This window comes from Anomaloglossus baeobatrachus, chromosome 4 (genome assembly GCF_048569485.1).
Source record: "Anomaloglossus baeobatrachus isolate aAnoBae1 chromosome 4, aAnoBae1.hap1, whole genome shotgun sequence".
NCBI lineage: Eukaryota > Metazoa > Chordata > Amphibia > Anura > Aromobatidae > Anomaloglossus > Anomaloglossus baeobatrachus.
This window is the reverse complement of record NC_134356.1, coordinates 58,734,048-58,752,368: the sequence shown is the minus strand read 5'-3', so window position 1 is coordinate 58,752,368 and position 18,321 is coordinate 58,734,048. Positions and strand designations below refer to the sequence as shown.

The following is an 18,321-nucleotide window of genomic DNA, read 5'->3' as shown; positions in this document are numbered from 1 at the left end:
GCCCCTAGACGGAACGCAGCCTGAGGATACCCCTATGGAGGATTCCTCTGAGGTAATCCGGGCCCATGCTTCACCGGTTGCAGGGATCAGGAAAAGAGCACACGGCCGGGTGTCTCCAGCACTCTCTCATGGCCCCCATGGCTCCCCCTCGGGAGCACACAGGGCAGGCTCTCCCACACGCTCCACGGCTTCTGAACAACTGGAGGAGGGAGAATGCTGTTTGTACCAGGATGATTCCTTGGTTTCACCCTCCCCAGATGATCAAACTGCAATAGACTCCCTTATAGCAGCAATCAACCAAACTCTGCATGTGGAGGATCCCCCATCCACTACCACTGCGCCTTGCCACAGAAACGCTCCTGTCTTTACCCGATGGTTCCTCCATCAAGGACCCGAAAGACAGACAGGTGGAGCACCTCGCCCGCTCTGCCTTTTGAGGCTGGGGATTCCTCCCTCTCGCCCTCCTTTGCCTCTGTGTGGGTCGCAAAGGCGATCTCGGTCTGGGCAGAATCCCTTAACACTTCGCTTGAGGAATCCCAGTTCCCTCATATTGTCACAGAGGTAACAGCTCAAATTACCGCTACGGCGGAGTACCTCATGCAGGCCTCCATTGATGCTGCTACCTGCGCAGCTTTTTCTGCCTCAAAACCATAGCCATCCGTAGAGCTCTCTGGCTCCGACAATGGCGAGCGGACTCTGCTTCCAAGAAGTCTCTCACGGGCCTTCCCTTTTTTCCAGATCGATTGTTTGGCGAACGTCTGGACAAGCTCATTTCTGACGCCACGGGAGGAAAAAAGTACCTCCCTTCCCCAGCTGAAGCCCAGGAGGACCTTCACCAGATGTCCACAGTCCTCGTTCCGCTCCTTTCGGAACTCATTTGGTTGGTCGACATCCCGCTCTGCCCCCGCCACTAGCCGCGGACTACGCAGGGACCGACCGACCTCAGCTCTCCCCGAAACCCACTTCGTCATGGCAGCCTAGACCGAAACAGTCCAGGACTAGGGAGACTCGTCCACGATGTTTTCTCCCCTCATGACTCCTTCGGCCCCCCTCATTGTAGGAGGTCGACTGCGGCTCTTTTCAACACATCTGGACTGCCGCCTCAGACGAGTCGGTTCCTTCTCTCAAACCCCCCAAAGACTTGAAAACGACGCGAGGCCTTTTTCTCAGCAATCCACTCGCTCCAAACAGCAGGAGTGATAATACTCGTCCCGGACGACGAGAAGTTCAGGGGGTTTTATTCCAACCTCTTTGTGGCCCCCAAAAAGGATGGGTCAGTTCGACCCATCCTGGACCTCAAACACCTAAATAAACGTGCACGTACGGAGATTCAGAATGGAGTCCCTAAGGTCCATTATTGCATCCATGGTCGAAGGGGAATTCCTCGCCTCCATAGATATCAAGGACGCATACCTGTACATACCCATCGCTCCGGATCACCAAAAGTTCCTCTACTTTGCAGTTCAGGACTACCATTTTCAATTCGTAGCCCTACCCTTCGGCCTTGCCACCGCACCAAGGGTCTTCACCAAAGTCATGGTGGCCGCCATGAGCGTGCTTCACGCCAGGGGAGTAGTCGTTCTCCCTTACTTGGACGACCTCCTCCTCAAGGCCCCCTCCTTCCGCAACTGCTCAACCAGCGTACAGATCACCGTGGACACCCTTTCCCGCTTAGGGTGGCTACTGAATCTAGACAAATCATCCCCGGTCCCACGATCCATCACCTTCCTGGGCATGTCCCTGGACACCCGTCGGGGCTTGATCTATCTCCCTCAGGACAAGGCGATCGCTCTTCGACAAGCGGTATGCTGTCTTCTATGTCCTCTGTCTCGCTCCATTCGATTCAGCATGTAGGTGCTCGGCAGGATGGTGGCGGCTATGGAAGCAGTACCTTTTGCTCATCTGCACCTCCGCCCACTGCAGCTAGCCCTTCTAGCTGTCTGGGACAAGAGCCCCTTCTCCCTGGACAAACATCTTCACCTGACGCCTTCAGTCAGGTATGCACTCCGCTGGTGGCTTCTGTCCTCATCCCTATCGAAGGGGAGATCTCTTCTCCCAGTGAACTAGCTGGTCCTGACCACGGACGCCAGCCTTCTAGGCTGGGGAGCAGTGTACCGGCACCACACTGCTCAAGGACGTTGGACGCCCCAGGAGTCTTCCCTACCCATAAACATCCTGGAAATCCGCGCAATCTTCCTTGCGCTCAGGGCGTTCTGCCCTCTGCTAGCGGGTCGTCCTATTCGAGTCCAATCGGACAATGCGACAGCTGTAGCCTATATTAATCGGCAGGGGGGCACCCGCAGCGAAGCGGCTTATCCCCAGGCCCACAAGATCCTCAGCTGGGCCGAATCGACGGGGTCAGTGATATCAGCGGTACACATACCGGGGTAGAGAACTGGGCAGCAGTCTTTCTAAGTCACCAAGGCCTGGCCGCTGGAGAATGGTCTCTCCACCCAGAAGTGTTTCTACACATCTGCACTTGCTGGGGCACACCAGACGTGGATCTAATGGCCTCAAGGTTGAACGCAAAGGTACCCGCGTTCATAGCCAGGTCACGCGACCCGCAGCCTATCGGCGCGGATGCTCTAGTTTGCTCCTGGCACCACTTCCGCCTGCCTTACATATTTCCACCTCTACCCCTGCTGCCACGGGTAATCAGGAAGATCAAGGCAGTGGGAGTCCCGGTGATACTGATAGCACCGGACTGGCCCAGGCGCGCCTCGTACGCCGAATTAGTACAAATGCTCGCAGACGTACCATGGCGCCTTCCAGACATCCCAGACTTGCTGACCCAAGGGCCCATTTCCCATCAGAACTCCAGAGCCCTGGGGCTGACGGCATGGCCATTGAGACCTGGGTATTAACAAGAGCGGGATTCTCCCCCGCGGTTATCTCCACCATGATCAGCGCCCGAAAGCCTGCTTCATCCCGCATTTACCACCGTACGTGGAAAATCTTCCTTTGATGGTGCAGGCAAACTAACGTCCAGCCTCTGCCTCTGGCCAGAATTCTCGATTTTCTGCAGGTTGGCTCTCAGTTCCCTTTAAAGAGCAGGTCTCAGCGCTCTCAATCTTCTACCAATGCCGCCTGGCTCAAAAAACGCAGGTCAAGACCTTCCTCCAGGGCGTTTCCCATCTAGTTCCCCCGTACAAACGGCTGCTGGAACCATGGGACCTCAATCTCGTCTGGACGGTCTCCAGAGGTCTCCCTTTGAACCCCTCAAGGAATCCCCACTTGCTTTTCTGTCCTGGAAGGTAACGTTCCTGGTGGCAATTACGTTCATCAGACGGGTTTCGGAGCTAGCAGCACTCTCTTGCCGCGAGCCTTTTCTGATCTTTCACCAGGGCAAGGTGGTTCTGCGCCCCCTTCCGGATTTTCTTCCAAAGGTTCCTACCCCGTTTCAATTGAACGAGGACATTGTTCTGCCTTCTTTTTGTCCACACCCAGCTCATAGGGTGGAAAGGTCTCTGCATTCGTTAGACCTCGTCAGAGCTCTCAGATATTATATATCCAGGACAGCCCCCTTTAGGAAAACGGACTCTTTGTTCGTCATTCCTGAGGGGCCTAAGAAGGGACAAGCAGCTTCAAAGGCAACTCTGGCTCGCTGGATTCGCTGTGCGATCCAGGAAGTCTACCGCTTGCTACTCAAGCCCATTCCTAGTGGGCTGCGGGCTCATTCCACGCGAGCAGTTGGCGCTTCATGGGCCATTCGGCATCAGGCTTCAGTGGAACAGGTGTGTAAGGCTGCGACCTGGTCTAGCCTACATACGTTTTCAAAGCATTACAGTCCATACCCAGGTTGCAGCTGAGGCAAATCTGGGTAGGAAAATTCTGCAAACGGCAGTAGAGCACCTCTGTCAGTAGGTGCTCCAGGCTGTCTGGGACTGGTTCCTAGTCTTTGGGTTGTGTTGTCTTCTTTTATTTTTCCCACCCATGGACTGCTTTAGGACGTCCCATGGTCCTGTGTCCCCCAATGAGGCGTCAGAGAAAAACGGATTTTTGTGTACTCACCATAAAATCGTTTTCTCTTAGCCATCATTGGGGGACACGGCACCCACCCTGTTGCCCTGTTGGGCCTTGGTTCTCTCAGTACCTTATTTGGTTATGACTTTTTTCTCATGTTCCTCCGTTGAGATAAGTTTTTACAATTTTTTTCTCCTACTGCTTGTGTACTAAAACTGAGGTTGCCTGGCCCGGCCAGGGGGTGTATACTGCAGAGGAGGAGCTAATGCTTTTTGCATCTACTTAGTGTCCTCCTATGGATAGGCAGCATAACACCCATGGTCCTGTGTTCCCCAATGAGGGCTAAGAGAAAACGATTTTACGGTGAGTACACAAAAATCCATTTTGTTTTTTTTCTTTTTTTTTAATCGGGAATTTTATGCTGCCTGCAACATCATCCAACCTGACCAGTTTGGTGAATACTCAGTGGCGGTCTGCGAAGGCATAGAAATGCACACATGCCCAATGGTACCCGGACTTCTCTTAGGTGCCAGGATGAAAACGTTAGACCAATTGTCAGACAATGCTGGTGTAGTGGCCCCTGGGTTTTTACTGGTGCAGGACAATGCCTGGCCTCATTTTAACTAGAATGTCTAGGCTGTTTTTGGAAACATTTTACCTACCCCCACTGTCAAAGGAGCGGGATTGGCACTGCATTGAGCCTCCTTTTTTTGAAGTACCGTATTTTTCGGACTATAAGACGCACCCTGGTTTTAGAGGAGGAAAATAAAATTTTAACCAAAAAATATGGTCATGACACACTGTTATGGGGCGAGGATCTGCTGCTGACACTGTTAATGGGGGTAATGTCCCCAAATTCTCTACTAAGGTACCCCATTCTGATAAGGATCCTCCTGCCTTGTATATGATCCTGCTCATATACCCCCCATCCTGCTAATAATATACCCCCCATCCATCCTGCTCATGATATACCCCCATCCATCCTGCTCCTGATATACCCCCATCCATCCTGCTCCTGATATACCCCCATCCATCCTGCTCATGATAAACCCCATCCATCCTGCTCATGATTTGCCCCCATCCATCCTGCTCATGATATGCCCCCATCCATCCTGCTCATGATATGCCCCCATCCATCCTGCTCATGATATGCCCCCATCCATCCTGCTCATGATATGCCCCCATCCATCATGCTCAAGATATGCCCCCATCCATCATGCTCAAGATATGCCCCCATCCATCCTGCTCATGAAATGCCCCCATCCATCCTGCTCATGAAATGCCCCCATCCATCCTGCTCATGAAATGCCCCCATCCATCCTGCTCATGAAATGCCCCCATCCATCCTGCTCATGAAATGCCCCCATCCTGGTAAATGGCGTGTATCCTGTGGCACAGGAAAAAAAAAATAAACGTTTATACTTACCCTTCCTCACTCCCTGAAGCACCGATCTCTGTCTCAGCTGCAGCGCCGCTGTGTGGAGCCGTCACCGGTGTCTGCAGCATCGCGTCTTCCTGTCTGTGCCGGCGGTAAGCTGATCGATTCTGGTGGATACTAGCGGCGCGCACAGCGATGACGTCATCGCGGTGCGCGCCGCTAGTGTCCAGATCAGCTGACCGCCGGCACAGACAGGAAGACGCGATGCTGCAGGGGGGCGGCTCCACACACGGTGACGGGTGAGTACACTGATTCACTGCACCCCGCGCTGATAATGATGCACGGGGGGTAGTGAATACAGCCGCACATGATCACTCCAGGCTGTAGTTGCCAGGGGTGATCACGGCCGGCTGCTAATTATGCACACACCCCCCCCGCCCATCACCCCGCCCACCTGTCAGCGCCGGTTTCGCTGAGAGATGATGGGCGGGAGGATGGGCGTGCATATGTAATGAGCGGGCCCACGTGGTCACGGCAGGCTGTTACAGCCTGCTCGTGCCGCCGATGACCCGCTGCACCGCGGCACCCTCATTCCCCGCAGCCTTATAGTCAGACCATAAGACGCACCCCCCACTTAACCCCAAAATTTGGGGGGAAAAAGTGCGTCTTATGGTCCGAAAATACGGTAATCCCTGGGTATACTGTGTGCCTGCCCAACTTAACAGCAAGATGATAAAGCACTCACTGTGATATAGTGAGCTGTAATCTCGGTTGCTGCCTATGCAGAGTGCTGCAGTCAATGACACACTTATCTTACCTGCAGTCCTCTGCATAGGCGGTGACAGTATTGAATCATGTGCACTGGAAATACGCTGCACTTTGCTTTTTCGCAATTCTTTGCCTGACACTTAGAATTTTGTGAGATAAATAGATGTACACCTGCGGGAAAGCTGTCCCAAATCATAGGCAGGGCCTTCATCCCAGTTTACCCTGTAAAATCTGCTTTCTCTTACAGATATGACTTATTGGCACTGGATAACCCTAGCGTATACAGATACCTTGTTAGTGGATGTGAATATTGTCTGATATAGTCTAACCTTTTTTTTCCTTCTTGCTGATATTTTAGGTCAGAATGGAATTGTGTGTTTGCCATGGCACTTTTTATGGAACATATGCTAGTGGATGAGTATCTTCAGGATCCACAGATGAGGGGCATCATCATAGGACATACAGAATTTCTTGGACGGGTAAACACTGTCTTTTCTTATTACCAGGCTATTATATTACTATACTACCATTAGACATGATTCATTCTTATCAGTGCAATATTTTACTGATACAAATTAATTCTGTGAACAGTCTAATATAAAATGTACTTACAGTTAGGTCCAGAAATATTTGGACAGTGACACAATTTTCGCGAGTTGGGCTCTGCATGCCACCACATTGGATTTGAAATGAAATCTCTACAACAGAATTCAAGTGCAGATTGTAACGTTTAATTTGAAGGTTTGAACAAAAATATCTGATAGAAATTGTAGGAATTGTACACATTTCTTTACAAACACTCCACATTTTAGGAGGTCAAAAGTAATTGGACAAATAAACCAAACCCAAACAAAATATTTTTATTTTCAATATTTTGTTGTGAATCCTTTGGAGGCAATCACTGCCTTAAGTCTGGAACCCATGGACATCACCAAACGCTGGGTTTCCTCCTTCTTAATGCTTTGCCAGGCCTTTACAGCCGCAGCCTTCAGGTCTTGCTTGTTTGTGGGTCTTTCCGTCTTAAGTCTGGATTTGAGCAAGTGAAATGCATGCTCAATTGGGTTAATATCTGGTGATTGACTTGGCCATTGCAGAATGTTCCACTTTTTTGCACTCATGAACTCCTGGGTAGCTTTGGCTGTATGCTTGGGGTCATTGTCCATCTGTACTATGAAGCGCCGTCCGATCAACTTTGCGGCATTTGGCTGAATCTGGGCTGAAAGTATATCCCGGTACACTTCAGAATTCATCCGGCTACTCTTGTCTGCTGTTATGTCATCAATATACACAAGTGACCCAGTGCCATTGAAAGCCATGCATGCCCATGCCATCACGTTGCCTCCACCATGTTTTACAGAGGATGTGGTGTGCCTTGGATCATGTGCCGTTTCCTTTCTTCTCCAAACTTTTTTTCTTTCCATCATTCTGGTACAGGTTGATCTTTGTCTCATCTGTCCATAGAATACTTTTCCAGAACTGAGCTGGCTTCATGAGGTGTTTTTCTGCAAATTTAACTCTGGCCTGTCTATTTTTGGAATTGATGAATGGTTTGCATCTAGATGTGAACCCTTTGTATTTACTTTCATGGAGTCTTCTCTTTACTGTTGACTTAGAGACAGATACACCTACTTCACTGAGAGTGTTCTGGACTTCAGTTGATGTTGTGAACGGGTTCTTCTACACCAAAGAAAGTATGCGGCGATCATCCACCACTGTTGTCATCCGTGGACGCCCAGGCCTTTTTGAGTTCCCAAGCTCACCAGTCAATTCCTTTTTTCTCAGAATGTACCCGACTGTTGATTTTGCTATTCCAAGCATGTCTGCTATCTCTCTGATGGATTTTTTCCTTTTTTTCAGCCTCAGGATGTTCTGCTTCACCTCAATTGAGAGTTGCTTAGACCGCATGTTGTCTGGTCACAGCAACAGCTTCCAAATGCAAAACCACACACCTGTAATCAACCCCAGACCTTTTAACTACTTCATTGATTACAGGTTAACGAGGGAGACGCCTTCAGAGTTAATTGCAGCCCTTAGAGTCCCTTGTCCAATTACTTTTGGTCCCTTGAAAAAGAGGAGGCTATGCATTACAGAGCTATGATTCCTAAACCCTTTCTCCGATTTGGATGTGAAAACTCTCATATTGCAGCTGGGAGTGTGCACTTTCAGCCCATATTATATATAGAATTGTATTTCTGAACATGTTTTTGTAAACAGCTAAAATAACAAAACTTGTGTCACTGTCCAAATATTTCTGGACCTAACTGTATGTGATACACGCAGCGCAATGTACCCATGACACCAGACATGGATCGGATCCTCTTACATGTGTCATGGGTGTTGGTGGCCGTGCCTGTGTCTTGGTGCTCCGGTGACCGTGAAAAGCACATGGCTGTGGGCATGCGGGGTTTTACGCCGGCGTTACTGGTTTTCCTGTCAGTTAGGTGCTTAATGGAGTGCCTCTTGATGTTGGAGCAGGAAAAACAGGAGAGTCAGGAGGCGTGTACAACAGTAAAGATGGATTTCTTTTTACTTATTGAGCATTAAATAATGTACACAGCCATGGTTGGTATAACATGCTCAGATGAATCCGCTCCATAGACAGGAAGATAGTAAAATTGATGCAGAGAAATAGTCACATATGAGGCGTGATATTCAGCAAGTGTGAACAGAGCCTATCCAGAGCTGACACAATAAAGGTAGCCTCCTCTATCCCACTGGGGTGCTGTTCCCCAGCAGACCCCAGAGTTTCTGCCCCCTGTATACCCATTTTCCTTATTGGGGACCTACCTCCAGGCCCGTACTCCTCCTGCATCCACAGCTTTGAGTATCGGGTTAGACTAAGGTGCTGTGCAAACCAGGGCATTTCATCTGCCTAAAGATGTGCAAGTCCTAAGAGGTCCTACGTGTGGTTTCGGGTCAGTTTGTTGCCATACAGCCCACTGCAGCAGGGGTTAGTGTTCCCTTCCATGTTTCTGACGTGTGCACTCGCTGAGCCCCAACTGTACTCTGACTGAAACCTGAGGCAACATTAGTTATGTGCACTAAGACTCCGCCCACCAGGTATATTCTGCCATGCAACAAGGCCTGTGGGGAGTCTGCCCAGCAACAAGGCCTGTGGGGAGTCTGCCCAGCAACAAGGCCTGTGGGGAGTTTGCAAAGCAACAAGGCCTGTGGGGAGTCTGCCCAGCAACAAGGCCTGTGGGGGAGTCTGCCCAGCAACAAGGCCTGTGGGGGAGTCTGCCCAGCAACAAGGCCTGTGGGGGAGTCTGCCCAGCAACAAGGCCTGTGGGGGAGTCTGCCCAGCAACAAGGCCTGTGGGGGAGTCTGCCCAGCAACAAGGCCTGTGGGGGAGTCTGCCCAGCAACAAGGCCTGTGGGGGAGTCTGCCCAGCAACAAGGCCTGTGGGGGAGTCTGCCCAGCAACAAGGCCTGTGGGGGAGTCTGCCCAGCAACAAGGCCTGTGGGGGAGTCTGCCCAGCAACAAGGCCTGTGGGGGAGTCTGCCCAGCAACAAGGCCTGTGGGGGAGTCTGCCCAGCAACAAGGCCTGTGGGGGAGCCTGCCCAGCAACAAGGCCTGTGGGGGAGTCTGCCCAGCAACAAGGCCTGTGGGGGAGCCTGCCCAGCAACAAGGCCTGTGGGGGAGTCTGCCCAGCAACAAGGCCTGTGGGGGAGTCTGCCCAGCAACAAGGCCTGTGGGGGAGCCTGCCCAGCAACAAGGCCTGTGGGGGAGTCTGCCCAGCAACAAGGCCTGTGGGGGAGTCTGCCCAGCAACAAGGCCTGTGGGGGAGTCTGCCCAGCAACAAGGCCTGTGGGGGAGTCTGTCCAACAACAAAGCCTGTGGGGAGTCTGCCCAGCAACAAGGCCTTTGTGGAGTCTGCCCAGCAACAAGGCCTGTGGGGAGCTTAAGGCTGCTTTCACACATCTGGCTTTTGCAATGCGGCACAATCCGGCACTTTGCAGGAAAACCGCAACCGTTTTTTTTTTGCTGCCGGTTGCGTTTTTCCTGCATAGACTTTAATGAGTGCCGCATTGTGCCGCATGGGCTTGCGTTCGGTCCGGTTTTTGCCGCATGCGGCAGATTTAGCCGATGCGGCGGCCGGATGGAACGTTCCCTGGCACGTTTTTTGCTCCGGCAAAAAAAACCGCATCGCGCCGCATCCGGCCGATGCGGCGCTTTTCCCAATGCATCCCTATGGATGCCGGATGCGGCAAAAACCGCATCCGGCCGCCGCATGCGGTTTTTGCCACTGCGCATGCTCAGTAGCATGCCGCAAGTGGCAAAAACCGGACCGGCCGCATGTAAAAAACTTATGCAAAGGATGCGGTGTTTTCACCGCATCCGTTGCATAGGCTTCACAGCCGGATTGAGCCGCAGAGCTCAAGCCGGATGTGTGAAAGTAGCCTTACTCTTGATGTAAAAGTGTGTGCCGCATACCTCATGTAAACTACTGCTAATAACTATGAATCACTTTGATAGTACCAAACTCTGGGGTACTACACTTATACCAGAACTTCTGATCATGCGCACTGAGCCTAAACCTGGCGTCTAAGGCAGTGACAACGGACACAGGTACGTGTGTCACCATTGATTGTGCCAGGCAATTGAATAGCATGTTAGCACACCCCTGTGGGCTTGTTAACATGCGAAGAGAAGAAAGCGGACTAGTTGGGGGAAATAACACTCTTGTGACTAGTCCCTCCACTCATTAGCATATCATAAAGGATCTTTGGAAATACTTTTTCTAAATATCTCTTTGTGTATGCTACTAGATATAGGGACAGTTAGGTAGGATTAACAATATGTACCCAGAACTGCTCATCGTTATGGGTGAATATTACACCTGACAGGTTCCCTTTAAGGACAAAACAATGACAAAACCAACATACCATAAAATGATACACTTGGTATAGGCTTAAGGAAACTTGATAATATAATATCTTATGATAGTCCATGTAATCAAAACTGAAAAAAATATCGGAAACACAAACAAGGCTCTATATTGCAAGTTTAGTTTTGCCCAATTTTTATATGATAGGAGGAAGGTAGCAGAACCGAGAAAGAAGATTAGATTTTCAGGCTAATAAGAGAAACAAAGGAAAAGGAAGCGTAGCAAAGGATAACATAAGGCAAGAGAGATGGGTTGATACCTTTTAATGGCTAACTGAAAAGATGGTAATATATAGCAAGCTTTCGAGGCTACTCAGGTCTCTTCATCAGGCTAAGTATAACACAAAATCTGAAGTCACATTTAGACACAACAGGACATAAAATGGAGCAGTAAATATTTACTGCCCCATTTTATGTCCTGTTGTGTATAAATATGTAACTCAAAAAACCGAATATAGATACCAAGGTAGAGTCTACTATCAAAAACCGAAAATTCCTTTTACCTTAAAATCACAATATTTATTAAACATATATGCCACAAACAGAGTACATACAAACACAAAATAATAAAAAATATGAATGAACGCCCAGATGGAGTACATACCGTCCGTTACCTGGGGACTGTCTCCTTGATGCGATTCAGAGGGCTTGAACGCTATCTTAGGACTCTGCTTATATTGCTTTTTGAAAACCTGGGTTGCATACTCCATATGACTGAAAAATTTTCTGGATGCATGACTTTGTCTGTAGTGGCAATTTAGCCTGAACCTCATTCAGACTCTACGTTTAGCAACGATTTTACCAGGTGCATGAAGTGGTGATTTATTACTGTTTCTTGGAGGACGTACCATATTATATATTGGATCCAAGGATCCATGCTGTTATACCCCTGATGAGCCCCTATTTGCTAACTAAGGGGCGAAACACGTAGGGTGAATCCTGGACAAAAAAACAGCTTAAGTCAATAATGTTGTTTTATTGTATGTCGACTTGAGGACATAGTTTGGCCCATCCCTACTAGTCTATGACAGATGATTAGTGACGGACGTAATTTCCTCCTCTGCATATCTTGTGTGTTTATAATCTTGTGGGCTTTGGCTTTGGTGTTACACCTTACCCACTGCTATTTAGACACACTGTATGTCTTCTTGAGAGTGAGTGGAGGGTCAGTATAGGACATCAGTCGACGAGGAACGGGGGCGTTATAACTAATTAGAACGCCGACCTCCGTATGTAAGGAAGGGTGAGAGAGGGAAAAATCTCGCCTTTCTTTCCAATTATTATTTAATATAATTTTATTATTTTGTGTTTGTATGTACTCTGTTTGTGGCATATATGTTTAATAAATATTGTGATTTTAAGGTAAAAGGAATTTTCGGTTTTTGATAAATATGTAACTCTTCAGATTTTATTATACTGAGCCTGATGAAGAGACCTGAGTAGCCTCGAAAGCTTGCTATTATTACCATCTTTTCAGTTAGCCATTAAAAGTTATCAACCACTGAGGACTCTCAGTTCTTTTAAACAATTTTTGACCATGTAGAACATTCATTCTTAACGACCTGAAGTAATGATAAAAAACTAAGTTAAAGAGAATTCATGTCCGCAGAAAGGTGAATACTCACATATTTCAGTCCTAGATAACATCTGTCATTTTCTTAACCTGATGACTATCAACTTTTTGGACAGCACCAACCACAGCCTCCCAGAGACTGATCAGAGCCGTGACTATTTTGCTTCACTGTAAATCTCCCATTTAAGTAGAGCCCAAAAGTTTTCAATAAGTTCTAGATCAGGTGAGGAAGGGACCGTCTCATTATTCTTTCTTCTTTAAGGCCTTTACTGGCAGGCGAGCAGTGGAGACCTTGAGGCATACATTGGAGCATTGTCTTGCCTACAAATCATGGTTTTCTAGAAAGTTGTACACTTTTTCCTGTACCTCTGCTTGAAGGACGTGTCTCCTGAAAATTGCCAGTAGGTTTGGAAGTTGATTTTCAGTCCATCTTCAACTCGAAAAGGTTCAACAAGCTCATCTTTAATAATACCAGCTCTCTTCCTGGCGTCTGAGTCAAAGTGGAGGTCTGTGCCCATTACTGATCTAGCCATGGTCCATCCATCTGGTCCATCAAGAGTCTCTCTCATCTCATCAGTCCATAAAACCTTTGAAAAATCTGTCTTCAGATATTTCTTGGCCCTGTCTTGATATTTCACCTTCTGTGTCTTGTTCAGTGGTGGTCGGGTTTCAGGCTTCGAGCACTGAACACCTTGTACTGCTGGGCTCTCCAGGAAGGTTGCAGTTCTGGAATATGACAGCACTGGAGGATAATGGCTTCCTGGTCACTTCACGTTTGATTCTACTCAAATCTTTGGAAGTTAATGTGCGTCCTTTTTTCTGAATTCATTTTTTCTACCCTGTTGACTATTTGCAATAAAACTTTTCATTGCTCGGTGATCACATCCCAATATCTTAGTAATTTCAAGAGTTCTGCATCCTCATGCTCCTGTTTTTTTATGTTCAATCTATTTTTGTCATCTCATACAAAAAAATATTAAACAGGATATCCAATATGGCAATTACTGTTAGTTGAATAGTAAAGAGGTCAAATATTACCAGGTAATGTGCAATATTCAGCAAATAAACATATCAGATTCACCTCAGAAGAAAATTCTGGTTGTTAAATAACAAGAAAGGAATTCCAAAGACTACCGGTACATTGGTATAAATCAAGCATACCATATACCCCTATAATCTCCAGGTGCTAATTTGATCTAATGGATAATGTTATTTCTTTGGAAATCCAGAATTCTATGGAAGATTAGCGTAGATATGTAAAGAAAAAAAATATATAAATAAGAGACCAAGAGAGAAAGGAGAAGAACGGTGAGAATAAAATATAAACGTTTGGTTAGGGGGTCCTCCAACGTCTGAGAGTCAAGTAATACTGCATTCCGTCTTGTTCATCTCCATCCATGCTGTTACATGCTCCTGTTTTTTTATTTACAATTCTCTTGTTTTATGGTTTTATTGACTACATATATATATATCTTTGTATATGTATATATATATATATATATATATATATATATATATATATATATATATATATAATATCCAGGATTTTTTATATTTTAAGTTTTTTGTTTTTTTTTGTGTATCATATTTATGTACTGTATGTACTTATTTATGGCCTTACAAGTGAGATTAATGTTCTCATGGTGCTTTTTTACTCAGTGCCTGCAAGATTTCCCTGATATAAAGTCTCTCGAGCCTTTCTTGGCATTGGTGTCTGTCCTCCATAAGTGTAGATATGAAGTTTCCCAATCTGTTTCCAGGTAATTTACATATAGAAAATACAATGTATTACTTAAATAGTATTACTTCTAGTATACTCTGCTGATGGTTTATATTTTACTCCATTATTATTTGATATTTAAAATTAAAACGACTCTTTACCTGTAACTTGTTGACCGAGCAGATTTTGGTCACTGATGCTCTGAACAAAATTTCAGATTCTCGAATACTGATTTCTAAATGCAATTTCTTTAATTATTTCCACCCCATTTTTATATTTTAGTGTAGTTTTACATTTCTCCCTCACCTTGCTTCAAACTTTGCCTTTTCACATGAATGATGATCATTAACAGACATTTTTATTGAATGTGTAAAAGTAGATATAAGGCTGCTGTAGAACAGGCTAAAATTGGTGGCCGTAGGTAATTATCGTATATTTAACACAACATACAGTTTGAGGGAAAAGAATGTTTGAGCAACTGGATGTCATTCAAAATGTGGAGTACAATTACACATGTAAGTTACCATTTTTTTTTGGGTAAAGGAAACTAATTTGACTTTTAAATTTAATAAAGGATATATATATTACAGTATATCTGTGTCTGCCACCGAGAAACCAAGGGAAAAGAAGGGAATTTTGTTTACTTACCGTAAATTCCTTTTCTTCTAGCTCCTATTGGGAGACCCAGACAATTGGGTGTATAGCTTCTGCCTCCGGAGGCCACACAAAGTATTACACTGAAAAAGTGTAACCCCTCCCCTCTGCCTATACACCCTCCCGTGGATCACGGGCTCCTCAGTTTTGGTGCAAAAGCAGGAAGGAGGAAACTTATAAATTGGTCTGGGGTAAATTCAATCCGAAGGATGTTCGGAGAACTGAAACCATAACCAAAAGAACAATTCAACATGAACAACATGTGTACACAAAAGAACAACCAGCCCGAAGGGAACGGGCGGGTGCTGGGTCTCCCAATAGGAGCTAGAAGAAAAGGAATTTACGGTAAGTAAACAAAATTCCCTTCTTCTTTGTCGCTCCATTGGGAGACCCAGACAATTGGGACGTCCAAAAGCAGTCCCTGGGTGGGTAAAAGAATACCTCAATAAAAGAGAGCCGAAAAACGACCCCTTCCTACAGGTGGGCAACCGCCGCCTGAAGGACTCTCCTACCTAGACTGGCATCTGCCGAAGCATAGGTATGCACTTGATAGTGTTTTGTGAAGGTGTGCAGACTAGACCAGGTAGCTGCCTGACACACCTGCTGAGCCGTAGCCCGGTGTCGCAATGCCCAGGACGCACCCACGGCTCTGGTAGAATGGGCTTTCAGCCCCGAAGGAAGAGGAAGCCCCGAAGAACGGTAGGCTTCAAGAATCTGTTCCTTGATCCACCGAGCCAAAGTTGACTTGGAAGCCTGCGAACCCTTACGCTGGCCAGCGACAAGGACAAAGAGCGCATCTGAACGGCGCAGGGGCGCCGTGCGAGACACGTAGAGCCGGAGTGCTCTCACTAGATCTAATGAATGCAAATCCTTTTCACACTGGTGAACTGGATGAGGGCAAAAGGACGGTAAGGAGATATCCTGATTGAGATGAAAAGGGGATACCACCTTAGGGAGAAACTCCGGGACAGGACGCAGAACCACCTTATCCTGGTGAAAAACCAGGAAAGGGGATTTGCATGACAGCGCTGCAAGCTCCGACACTCTTCGGAGTGAGGTAATTGCCACAAGAAATACCACCTTCTGCGAAAGACGTGATAAAGAGACATCCCTCAGCGGCTCGAAAGGTGGTTTTTGAAGAGCCATTAACACCCTGTTAAGGTCCCAGGGTTCCAGCGGACGCTTGTAGGGTGGAACTATGTGGCAAACTCCCTGCAGGAACGTGCGGACCTGCGGAAGCCTTGCCAGGCGCTTTTGAAAAAATACTGAGAGCGCCGATACTTGTCCCTTGAGAGAGCCGAGTGACAAACCCTTGTCCATTCCGGATTGAAGGAATGAAAGAAAAATGGGTAAGGCAAAAGGCCAGTGAGTAAAACCCTTATCAGAGCACCAGGACAAGAAGATCCGCCACGACCTGTAATAGATCTTGGCGGACGTTGGTTTCCTGGCCTGTCTCATGGTGGCAATGACATCTTGAGATAACCCTGAGGACGCTAGAAGCCAGGACTCAATGGCCACACAGTCAGGTTGAGGGCCGCAGAATTCAGATGGAAAAACGGCCCTTGTGACAGCAGGTCTGTGCGGTCTGGAAGCGCCCACGGCTGACCCACCGTGAGATGCCACAGATCCGGGTACCACGACCGCCTCGGCCAATCTGGAGCGACGAGAATGGCGCGACGACAGTCGGATCTGATCTTTCGTAACACTCTGGGCAACATCGCCAGAGGAGGAAACACATAAGGGAGTCGAAACTGCGACCAATCCTGAACTAACGCGTCTGCCGCCAGAGCTCTGTGATCTTGAGACCGTGCCATGAAGGCCGGGACCTTGTTGTTGTGCCGTGACGCCATGAGATCGACGTCCGGCGTTCCCCACCGGCGACAGATCTCTCGAAACACGTCTGGGTGAAGAGACCACTCCCCCGCATCCATGCCCTGACGACTGAGAAAATCTGCTTCCCAGTTTTCTACGCCCGGGATGTGAACTGCGGAGATGGTGGAGGCTGTGGCTTCCGCCCACAGCAGAATCCGCCGGACTTCCTGGAAGGGTTGACGGCTGCGCGTCCCTCCCTGGTGGTTGATGTATGCGACCGCCGTGGCGTTGTCCGACTGTATGCGGATCTGCCTGCCCTCCAGCCACCGATGGAACGCTTTTAGGGCTAGATACACTGCCCTTATCTCCAGAACATTGATCTGAAGAGAAGACTCGATCGGAGTCCAGGTTCCCTGAGCCCTGTGGTGGAGAAAAACCGCTCCCCACCCTGACAGGCTCGCGTCCGTCGTGGCCACAGCCCAGGATGGGGGCAGGAAGGATTTTCCCTGCGATAGAGAAGTGGGAAGAAGCCACCACTGAAGAGAGGTTTTGGCTGCAAGGGAAAGAGAGACGTTCCTGTCGAGGGACGTCGACCTCCTGTCCCATTTGCGGAGAATGTCCCATTGGAGTGGGCGCAGATGGAACTGCGCGAAGGGCACTGCCTCCATTGCTGCCACCATCTTCCCCAGGAAGTGCATGAGGCGCCTCAAGGGGTGTGACTGACCCCGAAGAAGAGATTGCACCCCTGTCTGCAGCGAAAGCTGTTTGTCCAGCGGTAGCTTGACTACCGCTGAGTGAGTATGAAACTCCATCCCGAGGTAAGTCAGTGATTGGGTCGGTGTCAACTTGGACTTTGGGAAGTTGATGAGCCACCCAAACTGCTGGAGAGTCGCCAGAGCGACGGTCATGCTGTGTTGACACGCCACCCGGGAGGGTGCCCTGACTAGGAGATCGTCTAAGTAAGGGATCACCGAGTGGCCCTGAGAGTGCAGGACCGCCACAACGGATGCCATGACCTTGGTGAAGACCCGTGGGGCTGTCGCCAGGCCGAAAGGCAGTGCCACGAACTGAAGGTGTTCGTCCCCGATGGCGAAGCGCAGGAAGCGTTGATGTTCGGGTGCGATCGGCACATGGAGATAAGCATCCTTGATGTCGATTGATGCTAGGAAGTCTCCTTGTGACATCGAAGCGATGACCGAGCGGAGAGATTCCATCCGAAACCTTCTGGTGCTCACATGCCTGTTGAGCAGTTTGAGGTCCAGAACGGGACGGAATGATCCGTCCTTCTTTGGCACCACGAACAAGTTGGAGTAGAAGCCGTGACCATGTTCCTGAGGGGGAACGGGAATCACCACTCCTTCTGTCTTCAGAACGCCCACAGCCTGAAAAAGTGCGCCGGCCCGAGATGGGAGCGGAGATGTTCTGAAGAAACGAGTCGGAGGACGAGAGCTGAACTCTATCCTGTAACCGTGAGACAGAATGTCTCTCACCCATCGGTCTTGGACATGTGGCCACCAGGCGTCGCAAAAGCGGGAGAGCCTGCCACCGACCGAGGATGCGGTTCGG

At 48.5% G+C, this 18,321-nt stretch overlaps 1 protein-coding gene across 1 annotated transcript in view; it reads left to right on the top strand.

The window, feature by feature from the left end:
• The window catches only part of RNF213 (ring finger protein 213), a 486,493-nt gene that overhangs the window by 328,785 nt on the left and 139,387 nt on the right, over positions 1–18,321 (top strand). The window contains exons 41-42 of the mRNA XM_075344370.1: positions 6,468–6,588; positions 14,229–14,329. Of these exons, the coding sequence (XP_075200485.1) occupies positions 6,468–6,588; positions 14,229–14,329 (222 nt within the window). The remainder of the gene's footprint in view (positions 1–6,467; positions 6,589–14,228; positions 14,330–18,321) is intronic.